At 51.0% G+C, this 25,357-nt stretch overlaps 1 protein-coding gene across 3 annotated transcripts in view; it reads right to left on the bottom strand.

Annotated features, from left to right (window-relative positions):
• LOC135179372 (heparan sulfate glucosamine 3-O-sulfotransferase 3B1-like) overlaps positions 1 to 25,357 on the bottom strand; it is a 40,519-nt gene that overhangs the window by 10,142 nt on the left and 5,020 nt on the right. For all 3 annotated transcript variants that reach the window (XM_064151103.1, XM_064151102.1, XM_064151101.1), the window contains one exon: positions 21,711 to 22,688. In XM_064151103.1, coding sequence (XP_064007173.1) covers positions 21,711 to 22,162 — 452 coding nt within the window. In that variant the 5' untranslated portion in view covers positions 22,163 to 22,688. The remainder of the gene's footprint in view (positions 1 to 21,710; positions 22,689 to 25,357) is intronic.

The following is a 25,357-nucleotide window of genomic DNA, read 5'->3' as shown; positions in this document are numbered from 1 at the left end:
ATACAGAGCCATTTGCTTTGCAGCTCAACAGTGCACACACACACACAGAGCATCCAATATGTTTCTGGCCAGTTTCTACCTCAGTTCCTGACTGGTGTTTCAAGAAGACAAAAAGTGACTTCATGCAAGGAAATGGAACTTTTGCAGCCTGGCTGTTTCTGGGGAAAACAGCTCCAATCCCCCCAAAAGGCTGCCTAAGAAACCACAGTGATGAGACTGAAGGCTTATGGTGGGAAGGTGAATAGCAGTGCAAAAGGCAGGCACAAGAGGTCTTCTCCCCTCCCTGGAGGAATGAGTTTTTGTTCTTCAGAGTCACAGCTTTGAAAACCCAAGGTGACAACAAGCCTCAGCAGCATGATCCAGAACGTGGTACAACATCAGGCAGGTGACGAATCTCCATCTGGAGACATTCAAAACCCTCCTGGACATGTTCCTGTGTGACCTTCTCCAGAATCATAGAATCCATCAGGTTGGAAGAGACCTCCAAGCTCAGCCAGTCCAACCTAGCACCCAGCCCCAGCCAATCACCCAGACCATGGCACTAAGGGTCCCATCCAGTCTTTTCTTCAACACCTCCAGGGACAGCGACTCCACCACCTCCCTGGGCAGCCCATTCCAATGCAAATCACTCTCTCTGTGAAGAACTCCCTCCTAACATCCAGCCTAGACCTGCCCTGGCACAACTTGAGTCTGTGTCCTCTTGTTCTGCTGCTGGTTGCCTGGGAGAACCTGCCTCAATGATCTCCAGAGGTCCTTTCCAACCCCTACCAGTCTGTGATTTCTTTTGCCTTCTGCTGCATTTCTGATGTGCAGGTTGGAAAGCAAACAAGCTTAGCAACGCTTTCAAGGAGACAAGTGCAGAAGATGAGGCAGGTTGATGTCTTGTCCCCTCCCATGTTGATGCTCTCCAGCCTTTCCTCCCCTGTTCCCACCCCCCTCAGGAGTGATTTGGTTCTCCTGTCCCCATTCCAGTGTGGTCCAGCTCAGCTTTGCTCTGGCAAAGATCCCACCAAAGCCAAAGGGTTGTTTCAAGCCACACTCCACCCATGGGCTGCCTTAGATCAAACACACTTTGAGAGAGCTCCTCTCCTGCTCCCACCCTGCACAGCCAATTTTCATCCCAAATCCTGCTGCTTCTCTGCCTCTTCCTCTCCTTCCCTGTCCCAATAAACAAATTTAGGCTGAGTGAGGTAAATCTAAAACCAAAAGAGCTACAGACACCCAGTAAAGGATGAGGGTGGCACCTCCCTTGCTGGCAGCTTTGCCTTTCAGCCCACCTGATGTGCCAAGGGGATACCCAGCTGCTCCCAGTCTCTGAGGAAGCATGTTGCTGTAAAAAATCAGGAAACATGATCAGTGGTGACCAGAGCAGCCAAGGACTAGATTAAACCCACCCTTTTAGCCCTGTACTGGCACCTGACAGCAAGCAAGACCTCTGCAATGAGAAGCACTCAGAGCATTCCCAGCAAGACCATTATCACCAGCTCAGCTCCCTAAGGCCACCACACCAGACCCATCTCAGTTCCCCTCACTGCAGGACTGATCACAAAATCATCAAATCACAGAAATACTCCTTGAAATTAAGACCCTGCCAAGCCCAGAGGAAGACTGTTAAAGTAATAAAGCATTTTAATTACATCGTGAAATCTGCCACCAGCATCCAGCTTCCAAATCACCCTCTTGGCTTTGACTCCACTTTCTGGTGGCTGCAGCTGCAGTTGGAGGAAGAAGGAAGATGGAGAAGGAAGAAGAAACAGAGAGAGAAGAGGCAATAGCAAATTCCTCTTTGGAGGTGGCATCCTGGGCTGCAGCAAAAACAGTGTGGTCAGCAGGCTGAGAGGTGATTGTACCCCTCTGCTCTGCACCTGCAGCACTGTGCCCAGCTTTGAAGCCCCCGACACAAGAGAGACATGAACCTGCTGGAGAGGGTCCAGAGGAGGGCCACAAAGATGACCTGAAAGCTGGAGCACCTCTGCTATGAAGACAGGCTGAAAGAATTGGGGCTGTACAGCCTGGAAAGGAGAAAGCTCTGGGAGACCTTAGAGCTGCATTTCAATATCCAAAAGGGATATCTAGGAAGGCTGGGGAGGGATGCTTTAGAAGGGCCTGTGGGGTAGAATGAGTGGTAATGGTTTGAAACTGGAGCAGGGGAGATTTAGCCTGGACATCAGGAGGAAGCTCTGCACAATGAGAGTGGTGTAATACTAGGACAGATTGCCATGGGATGTGGTTGAGGCTCCATCCCTGGAGACATTCAAGATCAGCCTTGATGTGGCCTTGGGCAGTCTGCTGTAGTTGGAGGTGTTCCTGCTGACAACAGGGAGAGTTGGACAAGATGACCTTTGAGGGTCCCTTCCAAGCCAATCCACCTATCAGTCTGTGGAAGCACTTGCTGGGTTATCCCACCCATCCCTTTCTCCTTCCCAAACTCTTTCCCAGCTCAGGCTGTCCTTGCACCAAGGAGCTGTTAGAGCCACAGGCAGCCTCCCCTCTTTTCCTGAGCGGGGGTGAGGACAACATGTGTGCCTTTGTCTGGAGAGGGAGCCCCTTGTTTGGGCTGGTAAATTATCCATCAATAAAAGAGAATGGCTGGGAACCAGCCTCGGCCTTTTTCAAAGGGGTGTAACCTTATCCAGCCCCGTCCAGCGCTCACCACCACGCTTACACAAACCAGATGATGGGAATTAATGAACTTTGGGGGTGAGGAAGGAGGAGGGAAAGGGGGGGTAGGAAATATTTGGGCCTTAAAAGCAATGCTTTTCTTACTCTCCTTGCTCTCTGCCCTCACATCTGCCAGGTGCCCTTCACCTGTTGGGGAGCTTGAGGATTAAAGGAGAGAGAGGAGGGTAATGGTGTGGAAAAGCTCTTCACTCTTGGGCTACAGTGGGGCCAAAAAGCTGGTGGCCATGGGTGGCATCACCATGTACCCCAGGGGAACAAGCTCTGGCCCAGCTGTGAAGTCTGAGACAAACTCACAGAGTGCCAGGTTGGAAGGGACCCCCAAGGATCATCTGGTCCAACCTTTGATGCAGATCACAGAATCTCTCCTCAGTCTCTTCTTCTCCAAGCTAAACACACCCAGTTCCCTCAGCTGCCTCTCACCAGCCCTGTTCTCTATACCCTTCACTGCCCTTCTCTGGACCCACTCCAGCACCTCAATGTCCTTCTTGGAGTGAGGGGCCCAAAACTGAACCCAGTACTGAGAGTGAGGAGTCACCTTTACCAACTGGCCACGAGCTGTAGAGCAGTGAGGCTTTCTTTGGGCTAGGAAGGGCCAAATTTCCCATTCCTTCCTCCTCTTTTCCCCCAACCACAGCCCAAGATGTTACAACTGCTCAGCAAGAACTTTCTCCCCTCTTTTGTAGAGCCAAGCAAGATATTCATCAACTTCAGCAGCTCATTACAGGCCTTTCTCTTTATGTAAACACCCAAGCCTCTTTCTGTCCCCCATCATACTTAAAAGCTCAGAACTTCCACTCAATAATTATCTTCACTGGGGCGGGGGGGGGGGGGGGGGAGGGGGAAGAGGGGCAGCACTTTCCATATCAAAGGACTGCTTTGGAGGGATTTACAATAATTTAAGATGAAGTGGTAAATATTCCATTCACTCCAGTTCATCTGCAGTAATAATTATAATCCTATTAGCAAGGTCCCAAGAAAGCAACTGCATTTTCATCTAGCCAGCATCTATCTGGATTTCTTGGGAGGGGAGGGGTGGGGGGAGACAGTAGGCAAGTAAAGAAGTAAAAGCAACAAAAGATGCAACTGGCAGCACCTCCCCTCCCCCCAGAAGGATTTGGCCTCCATTGTCCTCACACTTCAATAGTGCTTTGCTCCCAAAATAAGAGCTTTTGAGCAGGATAAGGGGGTGGGGCTGAAATGAGCATCTTATTCCTCTTGGTTACCCCCCCCCCCTTCAGTTGCCTTTCATGGCCACGGGTCCCCCCGGTGCCGCTCTGGTGACAAAGAGCGGCCGTGGCTGCTCTTGGGGAGTGCAGGGGGGGGTGGAGCAGCTTCCCCATTAAAAGCTAATTGCTGTTTCTGGGTGACTTCTTCAGAATATTGCCCAGCATCATCAGACCTCGCTGCCCACTGCTCAAGTCATGTGAGATTACTCTAAGCTGGCTCTGTTTCCCCCTCCCCAAGATGAGAAAAAAAAGACTGGTTTTGTTTAAAAAGCAGAGCTGGGAGGGGGGATAGGTCTGTGGAACTCATGATTTAAAGGGGAGGGGGAAAAAAACAAGCCAAAATCCTTAAACCCAGCAGGAAACACGACTGAGCTAACTGGCACACTGGGACTGAAGACTTCTGTCCAGCAGCCCTGCAGGCCAGCTGCTTCTGCCAAGCTGTGTGCTTTGCTCCTGCGCTCTGGTGTCTCTTTGTGCATCCCACCGGAGTGTTTCACTGGAATTTATCCCTGCAGGAGAGCCCGACTTGCACCGGGGTAATCTCTTGCCTTCTCTTCTGGCCACCAAGGTAAGTCCTCACCACCTCCACTCGAAGCAGGTCACTTGGCTCTGCTCACCGGGGCACAGATGGAAGGCAGCAGCTATACCAGAGCTGCTCTGGTGCAGGTCTGGAGCAAGCCGAGATTACTTTGTGGTGTCCAGGAGTTGATTTTAAAGCACTAGAAGCATTTTTTTTCTATATAAATTAAGCAGACAACAGCCCAAAAGGGAGGAAAAAGGAAGAATTTTAGGCATCTGCAGAGATTTCAGTGCTCAACAACTCACTCCTAGGGAAAAATAAATTCTCTGGCCTGCCTCTGCCTCTTACTCCACGGCAGCCAACAGGACCAGCTCCTGCTCTTGCCTCATGGATTTATAGCCTGGAGTTACTGTTGTGAGCACTAAGCTGCTGCTGCACAAAGATTTGGGAGATCCTCTTATGGATTCATTGCAAGAAAAAGCTCCTGGAGAGGCTGCTGGTTTAGCACGTCCTTGTACCAAAGATCACACAATTGTTTAGGTTGGAAGAGACCTTGAAGATCACTGAGCCCAGACACTGACCCAGCACTGCCAGGGCACCACTAAACTGTGTCTCCCAGCACTACATCTACACAGCTTTGAAACCCCTCCAGAGATGGGCACTCCACCACTTTCCTGAGCAGCTTGTTCCAAGCCTTGATAACCCTTTGGGGGAACAAACTGTACCTCGTTTCCAGTCTAAAGCTCCTATGGACCCTTCTAAACTCAGCTTTACTTGTGTAGTACCGACCCTGCCCTTTGTGGGAAGCTGGAACTGTATCTGCTGAGGTTGGAGTGGTTCAGCACCTGCAAGCAGAGCAACACTGTCCCCATCTAGGAGGAAAAAAAAGGCAAAGCAAGAGAGTCAAGGTCTGGAGTTATCAGCTTAACTGATAACTGTGGGAAGCAAAAAGGCAAACCCCCAAATGCGGCTCTGGCAGAGCTTTTGCTAGCTCAGAGCAGGCTTAAGCAAAGAAAGCCTGGCTTGAAAGAGGCTTAAAAGCAGATAAGCAAATCATAGCTGGTGGGACACCCAAAACACATCCACAGTACCTAGGTGGCAGAAGTGTCTCCTGCAGCAGAGGATGGGGTGCCAGCACAGCTGTCATTTGGCTTCAGCCAGCCCCAGAGACCTCAAGGGCTTGGCTTCAGGTCCAGCAGAGTAACCAAGCTGTTCCTGTAGCTCTATCATAAAGCCCATCCCTCTTGCCATGCAGCAGCAGCTCTGCCATGTCCAAGTGGCACTGGTGCCCACTGCTCACACTATGGCCTTTTCCCAAGGCTATACCCACTCCCCAGCCATGTAGGCTCAGCTATAACCACCAACGTGGCAGGAGCATCGGACAGTGCTGGCAGCATTCAGCCATCAGCAACACACCCACCAGCCCTGCAGAAAGTCATAGCCCTAAACTGCTCCCACACCCACCAATTTGCTCTCTTAATTTGTAGCAAGGGCACTAATCCTCTCAAAGATGTTAAAATCCCACAGGCACTGCTCCTCATAGGTCTGGGGAAAATGCTTCCCTGCAGCAACCTCCAGTGGGTTGAGCCCCATGGATGGGGGATCTGGGATTTGAGGGAGGCAAAAGCAGGCATTGGGATGCACAGAGCTGGCATTGCAGACTGTGTACAGCTTGCTGGCCTTCACCTGGTGTCCCACAAGCACCAGATGTTTCAAGAATTAGTTATCAGATGTCCAAAACAAGTGGCATCATGATACACCCAAGAGCCAAACCATCCATGGCTGCAGATTGAGCCAAGCATCCTCTGTCCAACTGTGAGGTTGGACCTTGCTCTCTTGACTCACAACCTGTCACACTGGAGCACTCTAAGGCTGCTGCCCCAGCTAGGACACCAGGAGATGTTCCTAATCCAAGTAGCCCACAGGAGGTTATCCCATCAGCCTCATCCTTGAAGAGCACCTGCTCTTCAAGGCCCTTCTCTGGGGATTTGTTATGTCATCTGCTGGTGGTGGATGCTGAAGCCCAGCTAGCAGAGTATATCTTGGTTTGGGCCCAAAGGGCACATCTTGTGCTTCTAATGCAGGAGGAGATGGTCACTTCATGTACCCCCAAGTATTCTCTCTGGCAGCTATGCACCACTGCAACATCTCTGCAGCCGTGCCGCAACTGGAAGAGGATTCCCAGAAGAGGTGTTGGTTCAAGAGAAGAAACCTCCAGTTAGGTCCAGGGCAGGTGGAGAAGTCCATAGGGTCTATATGGATATAGATTTTTCATGGCACATGCTTACAAATACACTTCCTGGTTGAGCAAGCAGACAGTGACCACTGCAGCAGCCCCTCTCTAACCACCACAACCAGCTGGATGTGGGCAGTTGATCTTGGTACATCAAGACTGAATGCTGGTAGAAACACCTACCAAATTTCCACCCAGGATAGCACCACGAGGAGATGAACTTTATTGCCCCTTCCCATGTTGTTCCTCTCCCCTGGGGCACTGCCAAGCCATTCTAGCTCATGGAATCATCAGACAGGTTGAAAGGGACCTTTAAAGGTCACTTCATCCAACTGGCCCTGGAGTTAGCAGGCACATCTTCAACTACAGCAGGTTGCTCAGAGCCTCAACAACCTGACATGGAATTTTGCTAGAAGGGGGAAAAAAAACACCAACCAACAGCCAACAAAGCAATCCACAAACCAAAGTGCCAACCCCAAACAAACATTGCAGGAGTCAACAGCCACCGAACAAAACCAACCCAGCAAGATACAGGCAGGGGACCACATTCCCCTGTTTCTGGGTTCATAAATCACAGCCATGCTGAGAGGTCCTTTGTGTTTGTCCCCAGCACAGAAATCCCTGCCCTGATCCCTGTGCCTGTACAGGCAGGTAGCAGCTCACACTGATAATGCTGCCCTTTGTCTGCCCCAGCGTTTGCACAGGGAGGGCTTCGCTTGCGCCTTGACACGTTGCTGCTCCTCAAACCCAGACTTTCAGTGCCATGAGCAGAGGACAAAGCTTCCTGATAAGCACCTCTCTGCCCCAAGCTCAAACACCTCAGTTCATAACCCATATGGAGCATCTCTGGCAACTCATCTGCTCTTGGGTGAGGTTGCCCAGAGAGGTTGCGGAGTCTGTCTCTGGAGGCATTTGAAACCCACCTGGACATGGTCCTGGGTGATTGACTCTAGGTGATTCTGCTCTGGAGTAGATGATCTTCAGAGGTCCCTTCCAACCCCTATCTTTCTGTGAAGACATGCCAAAGAGGGGCTTAAACCACTGTGCTGAGTTCACAGGATCACAGGGTCTTAGGGGTTGGAAGGCAACTCTGGAGATCATGAAGTCTAACCCCCCTTGCCAGAGCAGGACCATAATCTACTGCAGCTCACACAGGAACACATCCAGATGGGTCTTGAAAGCCTCTTAGAAGGAGACTCCATAACATCTCTGGGGAGCCTGTTCCAGTGCTCTGTGACCCTTACAGTAAAGAAGTTCCTCCTCATGTTGGGGTGGAATCTCCTGTGCTGTAGTTTATAGAGTTAACGAGCATCAAAAGGGACTGGTGCCAGCAGCAGCCATGTGACAGCTCTGATCCTGCTCCTCTTCCTCACCATAGGCAGAGCAAAGCAGGGAGAGGACTAGAGAAACTGCCTTCTTCACCTAGAAGCACCTTACTCCAGGAACTCAGTCCTTGGGTCATCTTCCATGTGACAGCTAAGCTGAAGCCTGCCACTTCCTCCACAGCCACAGCAGGTGTGGAAGGGAGTTTGCAGGGTATCAGAGCCAGAGCCTTCAGTCAGATACACATCTACAGATCCTCAAAAAAGCCATGCAGAATCTCCAAGGATCCACCTTCCAATCCTATGGGCATCCAGCACCACCTGAAGAGCAAAAGCCTTTGAAGCAACAGTTCAGAAACCAGTCAACTTTCCACAGTCACTGAGTTAAAAAGAAAATGGCAACTCTTTTTCTCTCTGTTTTGATACTGCATTCATGTCCCTAACACAGGCCAAGGAATGCTGGCAACCTGCTGCCAAGACCCAGGTGCAAGATTCCATCTTCTTCTCCAGCAACACCCAAACCAACCACCTAACTGTGCAGCTCTGAGGTTCCTCAACTGTCTTAAAGATAAGGGGATGTCCCTTCTGACCATCTGTGGTGGCCAGTGACGAATAAACTCAAAAGAGGCTGAGGAGAAGGTGTCCAACCGAGCAAGCACATCCTGCTGACTGCTCATTACCTGGAGCATCCCCATCCAATGGGTCAGGAGTTTAAAACTGGTTTTAAATTCCAACCACAGCACCAACCCCAAGTCAAACCTTTGGTAAGGTGGAGACTGGCCCGGTCAGCGTGTTCCCAGTTGGGATGAGCTGTTATTTGCTGGAACAAAAGGCCTGGCAAATTAACAGCCTGGTGATCCTCTCAGGGCTGATCCCTCAATGCATTTCAACACAAATGGGATTGTCACCTCACCTCATTTGTTAATGGCTCTGTGATTTACACTCATAAAGGAGCAGCACTGGAAATTAAGATTGTTCCAGGGTAAACAGACCAGGGCAGTGAGCCAGACACGTTCGTCCAGAATGGGATTTTTCTCCCCAACATCTCCTATCAGGCCAGCAGGAACCTCCCAAGACTCTTCCCATCCTTTTCAGCCCCCATACCAAATATCAAAGACAGAAAACAAAGTTCCAGGACAAAAAGAAAGCAGTGTGCCCATAAAGGCAATCAAGCTACCGGCTCATGGTGCCACCACGTCCCAGCGTGGGTCCCTAGCAATGCTGCAAGACTCTGGGTAGAGCAGAAGACAGCAGATCAGGCTTGGGAAGGAGTGACACTCTCAGCAAAGGAGGGAGACAGGCAGCAATTAAGGAAACATGAAGGAGCAAGTCTGTCTGCAGACTCCCCTCCTGCCCCAGTCATTCCGTGGGATCCTGACGTGGTCAGAAACAGCCAGTGAAATCCAGTCAAGAGCTCTTTAAAGAGCAGGCTCAGCTGCTGGAGATGCTCTGCTGCAAGTCCAACAGATGCAAAGCACTGCTTCTAATTAAAAAGGAATTCACCTAATTAGAGACTTCACTTAGCCATACCAATGGTTTGACCTAGTCCAGCTCACTGGCTCAGGCTGTATTTAAGAGGGCTCTCCACGCTTCCCTTCCACTTCTAATACTTGAGTTGTCTTTGTCACTCCACCCACAACTTCTTCACACTCCACAGGCTGCCACAGCAGGTCCACAGCTACGGTGGCAACCAGAAAGGACACTGTAGAGCAAAACCACATAGCACCAACCTTCATCATTCCATCCTCATCCCACCGAGAGCTGATTTCCTTCCGGAGCTGCCATGGGGTTGAACTATCCCCTCGTCCTTCAAGCCTTTCGACATGAAGAGCAGAGTGGGCTGAGTTTGCTGAGGCCTTGGAGCACAACCCCAGTGAAATTACTTTCCCCTGAACACTGAGGAGGCTGAATGAGGGCTTTTGTCATTCAGATGAAACCAAGTGTCAGATTAACAAATCAATGGGCATAAGAGATATAAAATGGGTGGCCACTGAAGCCTTTCAAATACCCAAACATATGGATGAACCAAATGTGAATTGTAATTGACTCACCCACACCTTTGATCTCTACAGCCCTGGGTTCCCAAAGAGGCAGCCCGGCCCCCTCGGACCCGGACTGCGCTGATTGGGGGATCCATTGTGAGCCCTCACAAAGTCTTTTCTCTCTGCCTCCATCTCCTGGATGCAGATACAGCCTGGCACTTGGAAACTGAGCCAAGCCAGCTCTGCCTCAGAGAGCCAGGGAGCTGCAGACAGACAATCCACATTACCCAAATGCAACCTACCATATGGATTCCATTAGCTGTGGTTACCTCCTCCCTCCAGCCTCCATCCCCACTGGTGGCTCTTGGTCAACTGGACATGCATGAGGAGATCACAGAACCATAGAATGGTAGAGGTTGGAAGGAATCTCTAGAGATCATGGAGTCCAACACCTTGCCAAAGCAGGATCACACAGGATCACATCCAGTCCAGTTCTGAAAGTCTCCAGAGAAAGCTCCACAACTTCTCTGGGCAGCCTGCTCCAAGGCTCTGTCACCTTCACAGCAAAGGACTTTCTCTCCATGTTGAGGTGGAACTTCCTTTGTCCAGCTTATACACGGGAAGCAGCAGAAGAGGCCTTAGAGCAAATGTGGGCAGTGCTGACGATCACTCTCCAACTGTTCCTGGAACCAGCTGTGGGGTCCTTTTAGTTTCCAAGGCTCTCACTGTGCAAAGCCAAGGACCAGCCTTGGCTGATGGGTTCATGGCATGCATGAGCCCCGACTGCAAAACCTGGACAGGTCTAGAAGTGCTGAAAGCTGCTCTGCTCTTCTCCAGCACCCTTGCTGGAATGTTATCACCTACACTTAAGAAGCACAACTTCAATCCTGCTGGGATGTTTCTGCAGCTACATTAACAAGGAACCTGGAGTTTAAACTAAGCATTATTCCTAATTTTTCACTTTTGGGGTATGGAATGAGTGAGTTTTAGCCAGGTTTAGAGAAAAAAAAAAGCCACCACCACCCAAACACCAGTATAAAAACCCCTAGAGTTTTGATATGGTACAAATCCCAACTCCAGAGCTGCAAGGCAAGCATCTGTTTGGGTTTAACTTCATGCCTCATTACGAACTTTAAGTTGCTGTAGCTCTTCCAGGAAACCCAGCCCAATTTATTCCTCCACCTCCAAGCTGCAGACCCCCCACAAACGTGCTTTCTGTGGAGGTTATAACCCCACACTACAGTTTCCCACCACCACAAAACACATTATGCAGCTCAGCTCTTGCTAACCTGAGCCTCAAGGCAACAGGAGTCTTGAAATGCCTGCTGCTGAAGGCAAACCCCAGTAGCACTTCCCAGCACTAGGCTGTTCCCAGCATCAAGCACCAGCACAGAGTGAAGCAATCCCCACTGGGAGGGCAGAAACCTTGCATGCATTCTTTCCTCCAGCACCAGCAAGAGGTTTGATGGGAGAACTGGGTGAGCCAGAGGATCCCCTACAGCAGGCATTACTCTGCCCCCATCATTTCTGGGCTCTGCCTCAGCTATGCAGCTGCTAAACCCAACTGCTGAGCCTTGCTGGGGCAGCTGAGCCTGTGACAACTGCAGAGCTCACCCACAGAGGAAGGAGAAGACTGTGGGTAGAAGGCAGGCAAGAGGAAACTCCCCGGCTCTTAATCTGCTTTAGGGCCACGTGAGCTTGCTGTTTATATATAGCTTAATTAATTATTACACTGCATTTAGCAGTGTGACCTTCAAGTGATTTCTGGGGGCAGCCAGGCTCTGGTGTGTGACAGGGCACTGCTGCAGGCTCCTCCAGTGTGTCTGTCTGGCAGTACCAGCCTCATTGTCATGGAATCACACAATGGCAGGAGTTGGAAGGGAACCCTGAAGAGCCAGTCCAATCTCCCTGCCAAAGTAGGATCTGCCAGGGCAGGTCACAGAGGAACACATCCAGGTGGGTCTTGAAAGTCTCCAGAGAAGGAGACTCCACAGCTTCTCTGGATAGTCTGTTTCAGAGCTCTGGCACCCTCACAGAAAAGAAGTTTCTCCTCATGGTGAGGCTGAATTTCTGTGTTTCAGTTACTATGAGGCTCTGGAGCAGAAAGCAGCTCCCAGCCCTTTTGGCTCCCAGCAAACCCAGGCTGAAACTCTAACCAGCTATTCCACTTCTGCCTTGGCAAGGCTGCTATCTTCTCCCAAGGCTTCTCTTGCTGCTCAGCACCCCCTGTTACCTATTCCCTCTGCTTTATAAAATGCCATGCAGACAGCCCAAGGCTCCTTAGCTACCAGACCAGCTCAAGAGGGAAATTAAAAAGAGGAAAAAACAAAAAGCTAAGAGCTTTGTGTTAAGTTGCAACAAGTTCAGTGTGCAGTGCTGGGGAAGAAGGAAGGAGGCACTTTGCTAAGCTCTTCCTTCAGAAGGGGCAATGCTTGGGCTCTGTGGCAGCTCACTTTGCTGAGTCCAGTCACAGTGAAGCCAGAGCAGATGCTGCCGATGTTACAGGAGCCTACCAAGCCCATGGCCCCACTGCTCCTGGGCAAGGCCTTCACACTGAGAGTGTTGGGGCTGTTCAGCAGAAGAGAGGGCTCTGTGGAGACCTCATAGCTACATTTCAGTATGTGATAGTGACCTACAGGAAGGTTGGGGAGGGAAGGTTTAGAAGGCCTTGTAACAATAGGATGAGGGGTAATGGTTTGAAACTGGAGCAAGGTAGGTTTAGGTTGGACATTAGGAGGAAGTTCTGTACAATGAGGGTGGTGAAATGCTGGAACAGGATGCCCAGAGATGTGGTGAAGGTCTTATCCCTGGAGACACTCAAGATCAGACTTGATGTGGCCCTGGGAAGCTTGAAGTAGCTGGAGATGTCTCTGCTGACAGCAGAGGGGGGGGTGAGCAAGATGACCTTGGTGGGTCCCTTCCAACCTGATGCAATGTGAATCTGGCACCATTCCCTGAAAGCGGCACCAGAGGGGCATGCGGGGGGCTTGAATCAGCCCTGCCACCAGGCAATGCCTTCACCCTGACACAGAGACAGAGAGGGCAGCACAAAGTCAGAGGGTCCCTGTGCCATGCCCACTGAGCAGGCACGCTCTCAGCTCCACACCAAACCGGCCACAGACCGCATACAGGCACGGCAGGGACACACCTGCTGTTTACTGCAGCGTCTCCTGCTTCCATTCCAAGTCTTCTACACCTTCAAAAACAACACACCGAAGGCATGCCAAAGCTGCAGGCCTTGCCAGCTTTTAAACAAATACTTCGGAGCTCAATGCAGCAGCAAAGCATCCCATTAACCGAGGCTGGGCTTTCGTCCTCCCCCTAGTGACAGCACATCTCTGCTCACAGCCACAGCGCCGCCGGCTGCAGCCCCGCAGCCCTTGCTCCGAAGCCAAGACATCAACACATTTTAACCCCGATATAACGCCAGGGCACACTGCTTTCCCCACCTTTAATCACTTTGTCACCGAACCGGCAGCTCCCTAAACATCTCCTGCACCTCCGCGTGCTGCTTGCCTGTGTTTTGCAGCTTTCCAAGTGTTAGGACAAGTGTGCGGCTGACACTCGGGACAGGCTGCGCGCCTGGGGCTGAGCTAGGAAGGTTTCACACAGAGGGCGGCGAGCTGCCCTATCGACGCCCATCACAAACGATCTGGGCTTTTGCAGAGGCATTTGCTGCACTCACACTCATACGGACACATGCTGAGGGCCTGATCCTAAAGCTCTCCTCCTGGTAGGGATTTGGACTGCATTAAAGAGCTAGGTTTGGGGACCTGGTGCAGGCTTGGCCACCAGCGTGCTGCTGAAGATGCCTCTCTTCCCCAGAGCCAGCTCCCCACGGGAAAAGTGTGCTTAGTAAAGAAAATCTGACTCATCCTTACACGTCTGAAGGGTAGGGGGCAAGAACAAGGGGCCAGGCTCGTTAAAGTGGTGTCCTGGTTTGGGACAGGGGACAAGGGGCATAAGCTGGAACTCAGGAAGTTCCACCTCAACAGGAGGAAAACCTTTTTGATGTGAGGGTGACACAGCACTGGGGCAGGCTGCCCAGAGATGCTGTGGTGTCTCCATCTCTAGAGAGTCTCAAGACCCGTCAGGATGCATTCTTGTGTGGCCTGCCTTAGATGAATCTCCGTTGGCAGGGGGGTTTGGACTTAATCTCCAGGAGGTCCCTTCCAACCCTTACTGTTCTTTGACTCTATGAAAATCAGTGGTTTGACTCCAGCTGAGCTTGGTGCTGCTGGACTGTGGCTGTGGCAACACAGGGTTTGGCCTTGCACTCACTTTCAGCAAGGGATGTGTAAAACCCATACATCCACCCAGAATTTTACACATTGGCACATAAAACAAAAGCTCAGGCCCAAGTCTCTCTTTCTTCTGGAAGAGCTGCCAGGAACACGCTCTGGAGGGAAGAGGCTGTGCCAGTCCACTGGAGAGGTTACAACCACTTGGTTTCATTACAAACCAGGCAATTTGGTGGGTTCACACAAGTCCCCAGCAGTACTAGCTGAGAGGACTGGCCAGATTACAGCTCTGGGCTTACCAATTTTAGCAGCACATGACCTACTTGAAGGCAAGGAGAAGGGAAGATCACTCCCTTCCAGAGGTGAGCTGAGCTCCTTGGGTGGCACTATACAAAGCCACATCTAGAGCAGGGTTAGCAACACGTGGCTCTGCACCCAACACTGCCTGCAAATGAAATTCTGGGTCAGATCCTCTGCTGCCATTAATTGCCTCAGCTCCCTTGACATCACAGTGTCCCTCAACAGAGATGTTCTTTCTCCATCCCTTTTCTGTAAGGAGAGGAGGAAAAGAAGCTGGTTTTGAAGCAGGCCAGTTGCAGGGTGTTTCTGAGGAGGTCAAGACAGATGTGAAGCAGTTAGCAGAATGTGCCATTAGTTTTCTCCAGTTCTCTCTTCCCCTGCTACCTACCATGTGGCAGAGCCCTGCCACGCTCAACATAGTTTAACAGAAGAAAATTAAGAAGTTGAATTATCCACTGACTAGAAATCAGGGTGAGGACTTCTGCCAGTAGTGCTTCTACACTCATTTTCCTCTTAACATCATCTAAAACCCCTGCCACCCAAAATTCTACCTACTCTGAACAACTCCTGAGCTAGGAGAGTGGTCACAGAACCAGGATGCACGGTCTGGCAGGGCAGCAGCCAAGCAAGCCTGCTCACAGCTTCCCACATGTCCCTCAGCCCTTACACCATCCCAGTATGAGGACACTAGATATGGAATCACCAAGTCCACTGTTCTCCTCCGTCTTCAGAGCTATTACACAGAGGAAAACCACCACAGGGAATGCTTGAAGCCAGTGTGGCACCAGGAGAGATTGTCTCCTCCCTATCATTTTTATGAATGAACTAAAGTCTACAGCACATCATGTCTGAGCAATCCCCACCATGCCCAGGCAGGCAGATGCTCCAAACAGAAACTGTGCTCCTGACCTTGTCTGCTTCTTGTCTGACCCACAGCACGAAGCGATGTCCATCCTGACTTCTTTCTGGGCACCTTGCAACCACCTCCAGCCCAGGAATAACTCCCTAATAGTAAATTTATGCTACCAGTAACCCCCTGCCCTGAATTAACCCCACCTTCCCCCTGAGCCTGCTGATAATCAATACGTTTCATCATGGGAGCTCTTGTTTCCATTAAGAAAGTCAAGATAAGGTCCATTTACTCCATCGCCTTCTGGCTGCCACTGGGGACGGTGGCAGGGCCGAGCTCCTTTAAAAAGCAGTTGGACTTTCTCAGGAGCTAATTAAGAAAGAGAGTGAGCTGCTGAAAGAGTGGAACTGCAATGGCGTGGGCAAGCCCCGGTACAGTCATCCGCAGCAAGTCAGGGCCCAGCACAGCACTTAGTCACTTCACAAACCTCCCCTCCAGCCCCTCCTCACATGCCACGTGGTGACAACAGGTAGCAGTCGATAGCTCCTGACCTCCTAATTACCCCTCTGAAATAACCTGGCCCACTATTTGCTGTCCTTTTAGCCCACACCGTAACTGTTCCATGTGGCCCCGGCCAGTTCAGTACCCCTGAACCCACTGATCACCCTGGTCACAGCACCAGCAAACGCTGATGATCGTGCTGAATGAGCACTGAATTAGAGTTCTTCCTACTTGGGATGGAGTCACAGAACAGTTTGGGTGGGAAGGGGCCTTAAAGATCATCTAGCTTCAACCTCCTTAGACCAGGTTGCCCAAGGCCTCATCAAGCCTGGCCTTGAGCACCCCCAAGGTGGAGGCAACCACAACCGCCTTGGGCAACCTGTTCCAGGGTCTCACCGCCTTCACTCTAAAGAATTTCTTCCTAATCTCCAGTCCAAACCTCCCCTCTTCCAGCTCAAAGCCATTGCCTCTCATCCTGTCCCTACAAGCCCTTAGAAAAGGTCCTTTCCCAGCTTTCTTGCAGGTCCCTTTCAGGTACTGGAAGGATTAACAGCACCAGCTCCAGGCTCAAGCAGAGAGAGTTGAGCAAGCGAGGCCTGATGCTCAAGGCAGGTTGAAAATCCAGCTCAAGAGAAGGGTCGAGATTTTATAGCCACCACATCCAGGCCTTGCTGGATGCTTTTAGAAACAAAGCCTCCACTGGAAGCGCCATGAAGTATCCCAAGCTCAGGGTGTGTTACAGACATCTGCCACAGCCTACTTGAAAAGAAAAGAGAGGGGGGGAAAAAACCAAGGAACAAATCCCAGAGCAGAGTGGAGGCCATGGGTTTTCATTCCCATCATTTTCATGCCAAGGAGCACAGGGCTCCCGGCAGGCCGCGCGGCGCTGCGCTAACACGATTAGCCAGGCAGATCCACCATCCCCATCAGTCCCCGCCAATGCATGGTCAACTTGGAAAAGTTCAGCAGCTCGACAGGTGAGGCCATGAAACCTGATCGTGGCAGACAATGTTGTGTGTGTGTCCCCCCCCTCTCCCCAGCGTCGTGCTGGGAAGAACTTGTCACGTGCGTCATATCGGGCAACATGCTTGAAACGCAGCAGCGCGCTGAAACCCCAGCAACACGAATAATCTTTGCCATCTGTCTGAACAACTCAACCCTCCTCAGATCTAGAGGAATGATCCCATGCAAACACAAGGGCCTTGCTGACTGATTATAGCAGCCCAACCCTTTTTTTTGGGGGGCCATTTTCTTCCAAACTTTGCATGACAGCTAAGGCGACATCATGGGGAGCTGCTGCCACGGCCAAGGGGGCTCTGAACCCTGTGCATGCGTGGAGAGGACCACTAAAAGCCCCCTCTCATTTAAGCACAACACAACACATGGTCAACTGTTGATTTTCAAATCTTTATAAGGGCAAGCTGCTTGGCAGAGACATCCCAGAGCGTGTAACTATCCTTTAGGATAGGCTGGTTCCAACCCAACACAGCTCATGAGACGGCACTGGAGGAAATAGTCGTTGCTCAGAAATATTCATCTGTGTCCAAAGTCCTGCTGGGTGAATTGAGATAATTCCCAAACTTCCCGGGAGCGACAAACCTTGTGATGCACAACAGAAACAGCATGCTGAGTTTTGGCAAGTCCCTGGTTGTGTCCACACTGACACCTCTGGATCTGTGTCTCACCAGGGAGGCTGTGAAGAGCAGCGGCAGTTAGTGGCAGGGAGTAAAGGCCTCACTACAGTGTGCAAACTTGGGATTTAGAGGGAACAGCCAAACACTGGGGAAAATCCTGCCCTTGGTTCAGCAAGGCTGAACTTCTGACCATCATTGCTTTACACCCTTCCTCTGCTTCCAGCCTGGCCCCTTGCAAGCATCAGCACTATGCTACTCACCCCTATAAACAGCCCCTGGGGCAAAAAAAAAGCTCCTGAGGGGAAAAAAATAATTTTAAAAAAGGGGGAAGTTTCTCAGGATCCAGGAATTGCTGTGATGCAGTACTTTGCATATTAAGGCCCTCAGTGCTCATTTAAGTGACTGGGAAATTTAAGAAGTAGTTTCTCGCAAACCACCAGACGAGTGGGCCCGATCCTGCTCACCCAAACCACCCAGTCTCAGCGTGGAGAACGAATTAAGGTGGCTTAGCAATAGCAGAAAGATGAAGCCTCAGTGTTTTATAGTTTTTACCCTCTTAAAGTAAGAGGGAAAGAAAAAGAGGTTTCCTGGCTGTGCTGTTTGAGATGGGGGAGCTCAGGCTAGCACAGCTATCGAGGTTATGGCCCCCAGACTTTCCTAGCAGAGGACTACGGACTCAAAGTATAAATCACTGATGCTGCTTGGGGCTGGGAACACTCAGCCCACGGCAGGAGGGACTGGGTACTACAGCCCATGGACCTAAAATGATGAAAAAAAAGGTAAAAAATCCCTCAAATACACAACACTAATGGTGTGATTTTCTCTTCTTGCCTTAACCACAAGACAAACAGCTTTAACGTATACTAGAAACTCAGAAGTGCATCACTGGTGTGTAAGAGATGCAATTAAAAACGAAAATAAAGTCTCAGCAATTGATTTTTCCAGGGATTGCAAGAAACTCCCTTCCCCCTCCCCAGTCCATCTAGCAAACCCATCAGAAAGCCACCACTTCCCCAGGGGCTGCCGGGCAGAGCTGCTCACTCGGGCAGGACAACACAGGCGTGCGCAGGCGGCAGAGCTCAGTTCCTCGCCGCTGCGGAGAGGAAACTTCTTGATTACCCAAAAAAGTGCAGGCACTGCTTAAAGTTAGTTTAAGCTGGTGGCTGGGTCCTGTTTCTTCTTTGCCGTGGTAGCTATTTTCACTTGAAGCAGTTAACAGACTGCGTTCACTACCAGGGGAGAGCACCACACCATGCATTAGTGCTGTTACGTTTTGAGCCATCTCCCTATTAAAAAAATTAAATCAGTTTAATTTTTCCCTCCTTTCCCTTTGCCTTTTTGGAACAGCATCCCTCGAGGCCTGTTTCCCCTTGTGGAAAGTTTTGCCTTTTAGACAAAAGAAAAAAAAAATCAAGTAAAATCAGGTTTCATTTCACTTGACAGAAAACGGAGCAGGGCAATTTTTTTATTCCCTTCTTCCGAAGTTATTTTCTTCGATGCAAACTTTAGGCAGAGATCACGAGTTAATATAAGTATCATTAATTATAAGTTCTCCAAAATATAAGCTTTCCTTGAGCTAAAATAAGCAAATTTTGATGCCTTCTGCCTCCTAGAAGGCTCAAAAAGTGTTACACTGGAACGCTTCATGTTACGGCAGCAACAACTTAAAGCAACAAACAAAAACTCCGACAAGACCAAATTTAGCCAAAAATAAAATACACTTTCAACAAGATGTGGGTCAAAAATTGCGCCTTCATCTTTTCCAAAGCCAGGCAACTGGATTTAAACAGCAGGAACTGGGTGCTGAGGATACAAGTTAACTTCCCTAGCTTCAACGTTCAGTCAATTTGTTCAGAAGCATCTCAAAACCAGAGCCGAGGCTTGCCCGGCGTGAGGGCTGGCACCATGGATATTTTATAGCAGTTTTAATCTGATTTTATTGGGCCATTAAGAAGAAAATACAAACACATCTCCTTACTGACATTAAGATAATAAATAAAAGCCTCATTAGGGCTTGGAGAAATAAGCAAGGCTCTTGAGGAGCGCAGAGAAGCCAAGATTCACTTGAGTCAGGGGGAGTTTGGAACTAGTTAGGATCTGATTTCTACTGCCGAAATTTATGGGAACAAACTTCCACAGCATGGAATTCAAACTGAAGTTACAAATAACACACAATTACCAACCAGCTTGGCTCTTCAGCTGGGTAAGGAGATCTTCATTCCATATTGTTGCATTATTTAAGTCTGTCTTCCTCTAATCCATCCACATCTCAGTCCCACAGCCAGCCAAACACGGTGGGATCCTCGGGAGTGAATCGCACTCGAATGGTTTCAAGACCATCACGCTGGCTGCTTGGCAGCGTCACCAGCCAGAGCTGAAGGTTTGCTGTATTTCAGTTAAAACATCCCATTTTGCAAAGGCACAATTAATCAAGCAGCAGGGATGGGGCCTGTGCTGCTGAAAACTAAGCAGCTAAGGTGAAACTTCAAGAAGCTGCAGGTGCCTTTGATGGCAGCTTCTCCAAATTCAAGCACAAGTTGTGCCCTCGAAATACTGACTTTTGCCCATTGCATCTGGGCTAAGAGATTAGTGCAATCATAAGCATTATTGTCTCCTTCTCCCCTTCCACCTCTTACTTGTAAAAGATTAATCAACCATTTTATGGTTTAATTTAGGTGCCTAATTAAAAACAGAGTTCAACACGTACCACATCATTTTGCTAATAAATCCTGACAGGTCTTCTGCTGGGTTATGTGCCAGTTCTCCCTTCAAAAACGTGAGATCTCTGCTTTGGTTTTGAAACCGATCGAATGTATACAAAGATCTCATCTGGGTGGCTGTGGGGAGGACACGTTGCATCCTCCACCAAAACTCCTGAATTTCATGAAACAAAAAGTGCTTCCAACCTCGATTTCCCCCTGGCCAGATCTTATCCTGCGTTCATTTCACTAACATAAGGACGGAAGAAAAAATAAAGACACAACCCTAATCGGACTGGCAGGGTGGGAGTTTCAGGACTACAAAGAGGTTAAAATTCACAACTTCACAGCTCCCATCTAGCTTCAAAGCTTCCATCTCTGCTCCTTATTACTCCTGTAAACACTCAGCACAAGGACATATTCTAAATATTCTCGATAAAGGGATCTGAATCATAAAAAGGAGGAAAGAGAAGCTCAAACGCGATTCAGCCCCACGCACGGCGTGTCCCATCAGAGCTAGGGAGCACCGGGCTTCTTCTCCACACCCATCGCCTTCTTCAAACCCACTCGCATGTGGACATCACGCACAATTCCTTCTCCATCCACCCCGGCAGGATGAAATCCCAGCATTTCCATTTTTTTATCTTTCCCCCCTCCCTAGACAAAAAGTTTCCTCCCATCTCTCCCGGCACACGTTATACACCATCACGCAGCGCACCGTCCCCAGCGCCGGGCTACAAATCCGAAGGCTGGACAATTTCTCAGCTATTAACGCTGATGATTACAGGGGGAAGGGAAAGTTAACGGAGAAAGAGCGTAGGAAGCCGTCGGGGAAGTTTTATCTGCAACACGGGGCTGCCGCCTGCCAGTCCCGGCTGCTGCTGAGCTCCCAGTACGGGTCAAACCCCCCACCCCCCCAGACAACCCAAACCCACGTCTTCAGTGGGAGCAAACAGCCTCGTTCAACGATCTTGCAGGGTGTCTGGGCACGCCAGCCATCCCTCAGCAACACCCCAAGCTGTTCGGGGGTGGGGGGGAAATCACACGCTTCAGCTAAAGGGGAACGAACGAAGAGCGTTAGGGAGAAAAAAAAATAGGGGGGGGGGGGGGCAAAGAATTAATATTTAACCTTCATTTAAGGATTAAATACAGTTTGAGAGCAAAAAGCCTGCCAACACCCCGCCGCTGCCTGCACCAGCGGGGAAGGCGAGTTCCACGCAGGGTCTGGGCGTTGAAGTTTTTGGGGGTGTATTTAGAACCACAGAACCGTTATCGGGTGGAAAAGACATTGAAGATCATCGGGCCCAAACAGTCTCTAACTCTTATCAAGTCTGCTGCTAAACCACGTCCCTCAGCACCACATCTCTGCCTCTAGCGGAGCCGACGCTTCCCTCTCCAACCCCGACCTGCTCCAGAGCCGCGGGCGGGCGGGCGCACCCAGGGCCGGCCCGGGCAGACCTGGAGGGGGATACACGCTCACCTCCCCCGGAGCCCCGCAGTGCCGTCGGGGAAGAGGTTACCTGTACCAGGCGAGTCCCCGCTCGTAGTTGCGGTCGAAGAAGTGGGGCTCGGCACCGACGGCGCGGACGTCGGGGTGCACCCGCAGGAACTCCAGCAACGCCCGTGTCCCCCCTTTCTTCACGCCGATGATGATAGCCTGAGGCAGCCGCTTGGTGCCGGAGCCGTTGAAGAAGGTGGAGATGGGGCTGGCGGCGTCGGGCGCTGCCCGTTGCTCCTCCAGGCTGCTCTCCTCACCCGGCTCTCCCGCAGCCGGCTGGAGGAGGTGAGGAAGCGGCGGGGCAAAGCGGGGAGGTGCGGGAGAAGCGCGGGTGGCCAGCCCGGCGCAAGAGCCAGCGCAGGAGTAGAACATATAGAGCCAGAGGAAGAGCATGATGAAGAGCAGCAGAAGCCTCCGCCTCAGCGGCGGCAACGCGACGGGGACATCGAGGCAGCGATTCAAGCGCTGCCCCATGTGCCCGTGGGCGCAGCAGGATGCATGGCGGGAGCTGACCCGGCTCGGTTCAGCTGCACTGGGCTTCTCATGGGCACTACTACCGGAGCCTCTCTCTCAGCATGGCCCCATCCCGCTCTCTCCCGCCGCCGGCAGCAGCTCAGGCAAAGGCTGAGGCGGTGGCGGAGGAGGAGGAGAGCGGGAAGCAAGGGGCCGGCCGACGAGCAGCGCTTTCCACCTATCATAACCCGCGCTCTGCCGCATAATGAGCCGGGAGGATCAACCAATGGGGAGAGAGGGTGGGGCGCGGGGGTGGGGCGGAGAAGGGAAAGGGAAGCGCTCATTGGTTGAAGAGGCGAAGGCGGGCACCAGGGGGCGGGTCCTCATGTGCTGCCGTCGGGGCTGAGGCTCCGTCATCGTGTCCGGCGTCAGTGGTTGCCGGCGGTGCCGGGACGGGTCCGTAGTAACCCGTCCGGGCCCCGCTGCCAATCGCCAAGGCCTGGAGGGTGGTACAGTCGTAAATTGGGGTCTCCAGGATTATCAAGTGCTGTAAAAACACAAAGAAAAGGAAATCGAAGAAGATTTCGATGTAGAGAACTCTCAGATGTCTGCCCGCACCCTGGGTGAACACGACCCAGCTTTGCGTGGGGAGCACCCTGACTTCTACGGCCTCTGACTGAGTCGTCCCACGCATTGTCCATCCCCCCAGGGTTTCCACTCAAGAATGTTAATCAGACTTGGCTTTAGCCCTGTCAATCCGCATTTCCCTCGGTTCCTGTAGTGTCTCGGCTAGATCAGAGTGACAGCAGCGCAACCTTTCCACCCGACCGGCGCGTCCCGGGAGACTTCCCAGCTGCACACCCCCTGCTATGGCTGCATCACGTCCTCTGGAGGCTTCTGGACAGAAAGAGCAGTCAGAAAGTCCCCACCTGTCCCCAGCTAGGCTGAGACTTCCCACTCCTTAACCCCCCAGCTGGCTGCAGAGGCTGGCCAGTTAGCGGCTGGGCACTGTGGCTTCATAATGTTGGTGGCATCTCAGCCCCTTCCTCCTCCTCTTTCCCAAAGGGTTCGGTTTTATCCATTCTCCTGCCGTGTGCTGGCTTTTTGACGAGCCACACCTTTCACAGCACGGAAATCCCTGCCCGTGCAAGTGCCTGGTGAGCTCTGTCACAGCCTAGGGAAGAGAATTGAGAGCGTCCCACGACACCAGCGGCTCTGAGACCCTCATTTCCAGACAGAATCACGTTTTGCTGGGACTTTTTTTTGCTATTAAATAAAAAGCAAATCTTCTCCCTACCAAAGATCTTCATCTTGTGTCACAAGCATGATGCTGACTTCTTCTTATAGCATTACATCAGCTCATGGAAAGTGCTGTGCAGGAGTGAACTGTTCTGGCCCCTCTGGTTGTGGTGTGAGGATCCAATTAAACAATCCCTGTTACAAACTGGAGTTTAAAAATTAACTAACCCAGGCAGCTCAAAGAGGTGAAATAAGACCCTGACAAGTGTCTGACTGCTCCAAAAGCTGCTCAATGGGTTAACACAGAACTAAGAAACCCAAACCTCCATCAGTACCAGTGCCACCAGTCCTCATCCTTTCTGCAATCAGGCATCTGCAAAACAGATTTCGAGATGACTCAAGAAGGTGTTTTCTGCTTCAGCTCTGAGTCAAACAGCAAACAGTCCCAAAAGAGATAAAATAGATGGCACTGCTGGGCTCCCTGTGGTATGAGGGCTGAGACCAACCAAACACAGATGAAATCCAGTTGCAGGAGGAATTCCTTTCTAGTTTCCTTCTGTGCTCTGGTGAAGCTGTGCCAGCCAGCCCAGACTGGTAATTGTGAGGAGGATTACAGAGGACACTTCTAGGCAATGCATGAATCACAGCTGTGGGCAGCAGTGGTTCCACGGGTGGCACAGGCTAGCTCTCCTGGTTTACTCACCTCTTTACTTGCTGTTTTGCACAGTTCAAAACAGAAAACCTGCTGCTGGTGTGCAAAGGTGGCTCCACTGCATGCTCCTACAGCCATGAGGTAAGAGGAAAACCCTTCAGATGGAATAATTCTGCTTGTTCCTTATGTCCACCAGCACCAGACAGGATAATATCAACAAAATGTCACAGAAAGTTTGGTTTAAGCTCTTAATATATGTCAGCTGGAGCTTGTAAAAGTTGGGTTGGCTTCTAAAGCAAAATAGCCCCAAGACAGGTTTGACTGTAATTGTATCTTCTACAGTTGGACGTCAGGAGGCTTTTCCCCAGGAATGGCAAATGGACAAGTGATCAGAAACAGGATCTGAGCAAAGGTAGGTCAGGAGGAGGGCTGAGCCCTCATGGTCTGAGCTCTCCCTGGAGCAGGGGGTGCAAAAGGGGCCAGGTTCAGACTGGGAACTAGTTGTGGTTCCCTCTTCCAGACTGACCCACTGCATCCAGGTGGAGCCTGCATGACTGCTCAGCAGGGCACAGATCTCCCCATACCTGTGGCCACCTTGTGCAGAAGGCTCTATCAGGGCTGGTCTCCTCATATCTGGTGCCACCTCAAGAGCAGTGCTCCAGTGAGGCTGGTCTCCATGTACCTGCTGTCCCCTCAAGAGCAGGGGCAAGGCTCTTGCTGTTTAACATCCCACACGCAGCAGTTGTGGTAGAACCGCAAGTGTTGTGCCCCACTGATGAGTCCAAGAGAGCAGCATCAAGAAGAAACAGGGGTGGGACACAAACAAAAATGTGAGACTGGGTTTGCTCCGTGTCATTGCTGCAGAGCCCTTGAATCATAATAGGCACTTAATCAATAAACTAATTGAGCTGCATCAGTACAGCCTCTGGATCCCTTCTCTTGGTGATTGATTTGTTGCACAGCACTGGGAAGGTGCAGCCCCTGCCAAGGGGTCTGGGTGACACTTAGTGGAGCACCACTGAGATGGGCTAGCTCTGCAAAACACACTTGTTAAACTAGGGCAGAAGGCAGAGAACTCAACACACCTTCAAGCTGAGATGACCAAACTCCTCAATGAGGACAGAGAAAGGGTCAGGTCTGTGGGCTCACCCATCACTATTCACCCTGGGTGGCCAGGGTCCCTGCAGCTGCAGCCAGGTGCTTTCCACCATCTCAGAGTCTGGCATAAGGCAACGTCTCCCAGTGCTGGCCCTGTGCAGGGTGCTGAGTGTCATCGTCTCGCTTTACGGCAAGAAAACCCACACCTCCTTTTAGCAAACGTTATT

Source organism: Pogoniulus pusillus, chromosome 11, assembly GCF_015220805.1.
Source record: "Pogoniulus pusillus isolate bPogPus1 chromosome 11, bPogPus1.pri, whole genome shotgun sequence".
Lineage (NCBI taxonomy): Eukaryota > Metazoa > Chordata > Aves > Piciformes > Lybiidae > Pogoniulus > Pogoniulus pusillus.
Note: the sequence above shows the minus strand (reverse complement) of the source record. Positions and strands in the feature narration are given on the sequence as shown.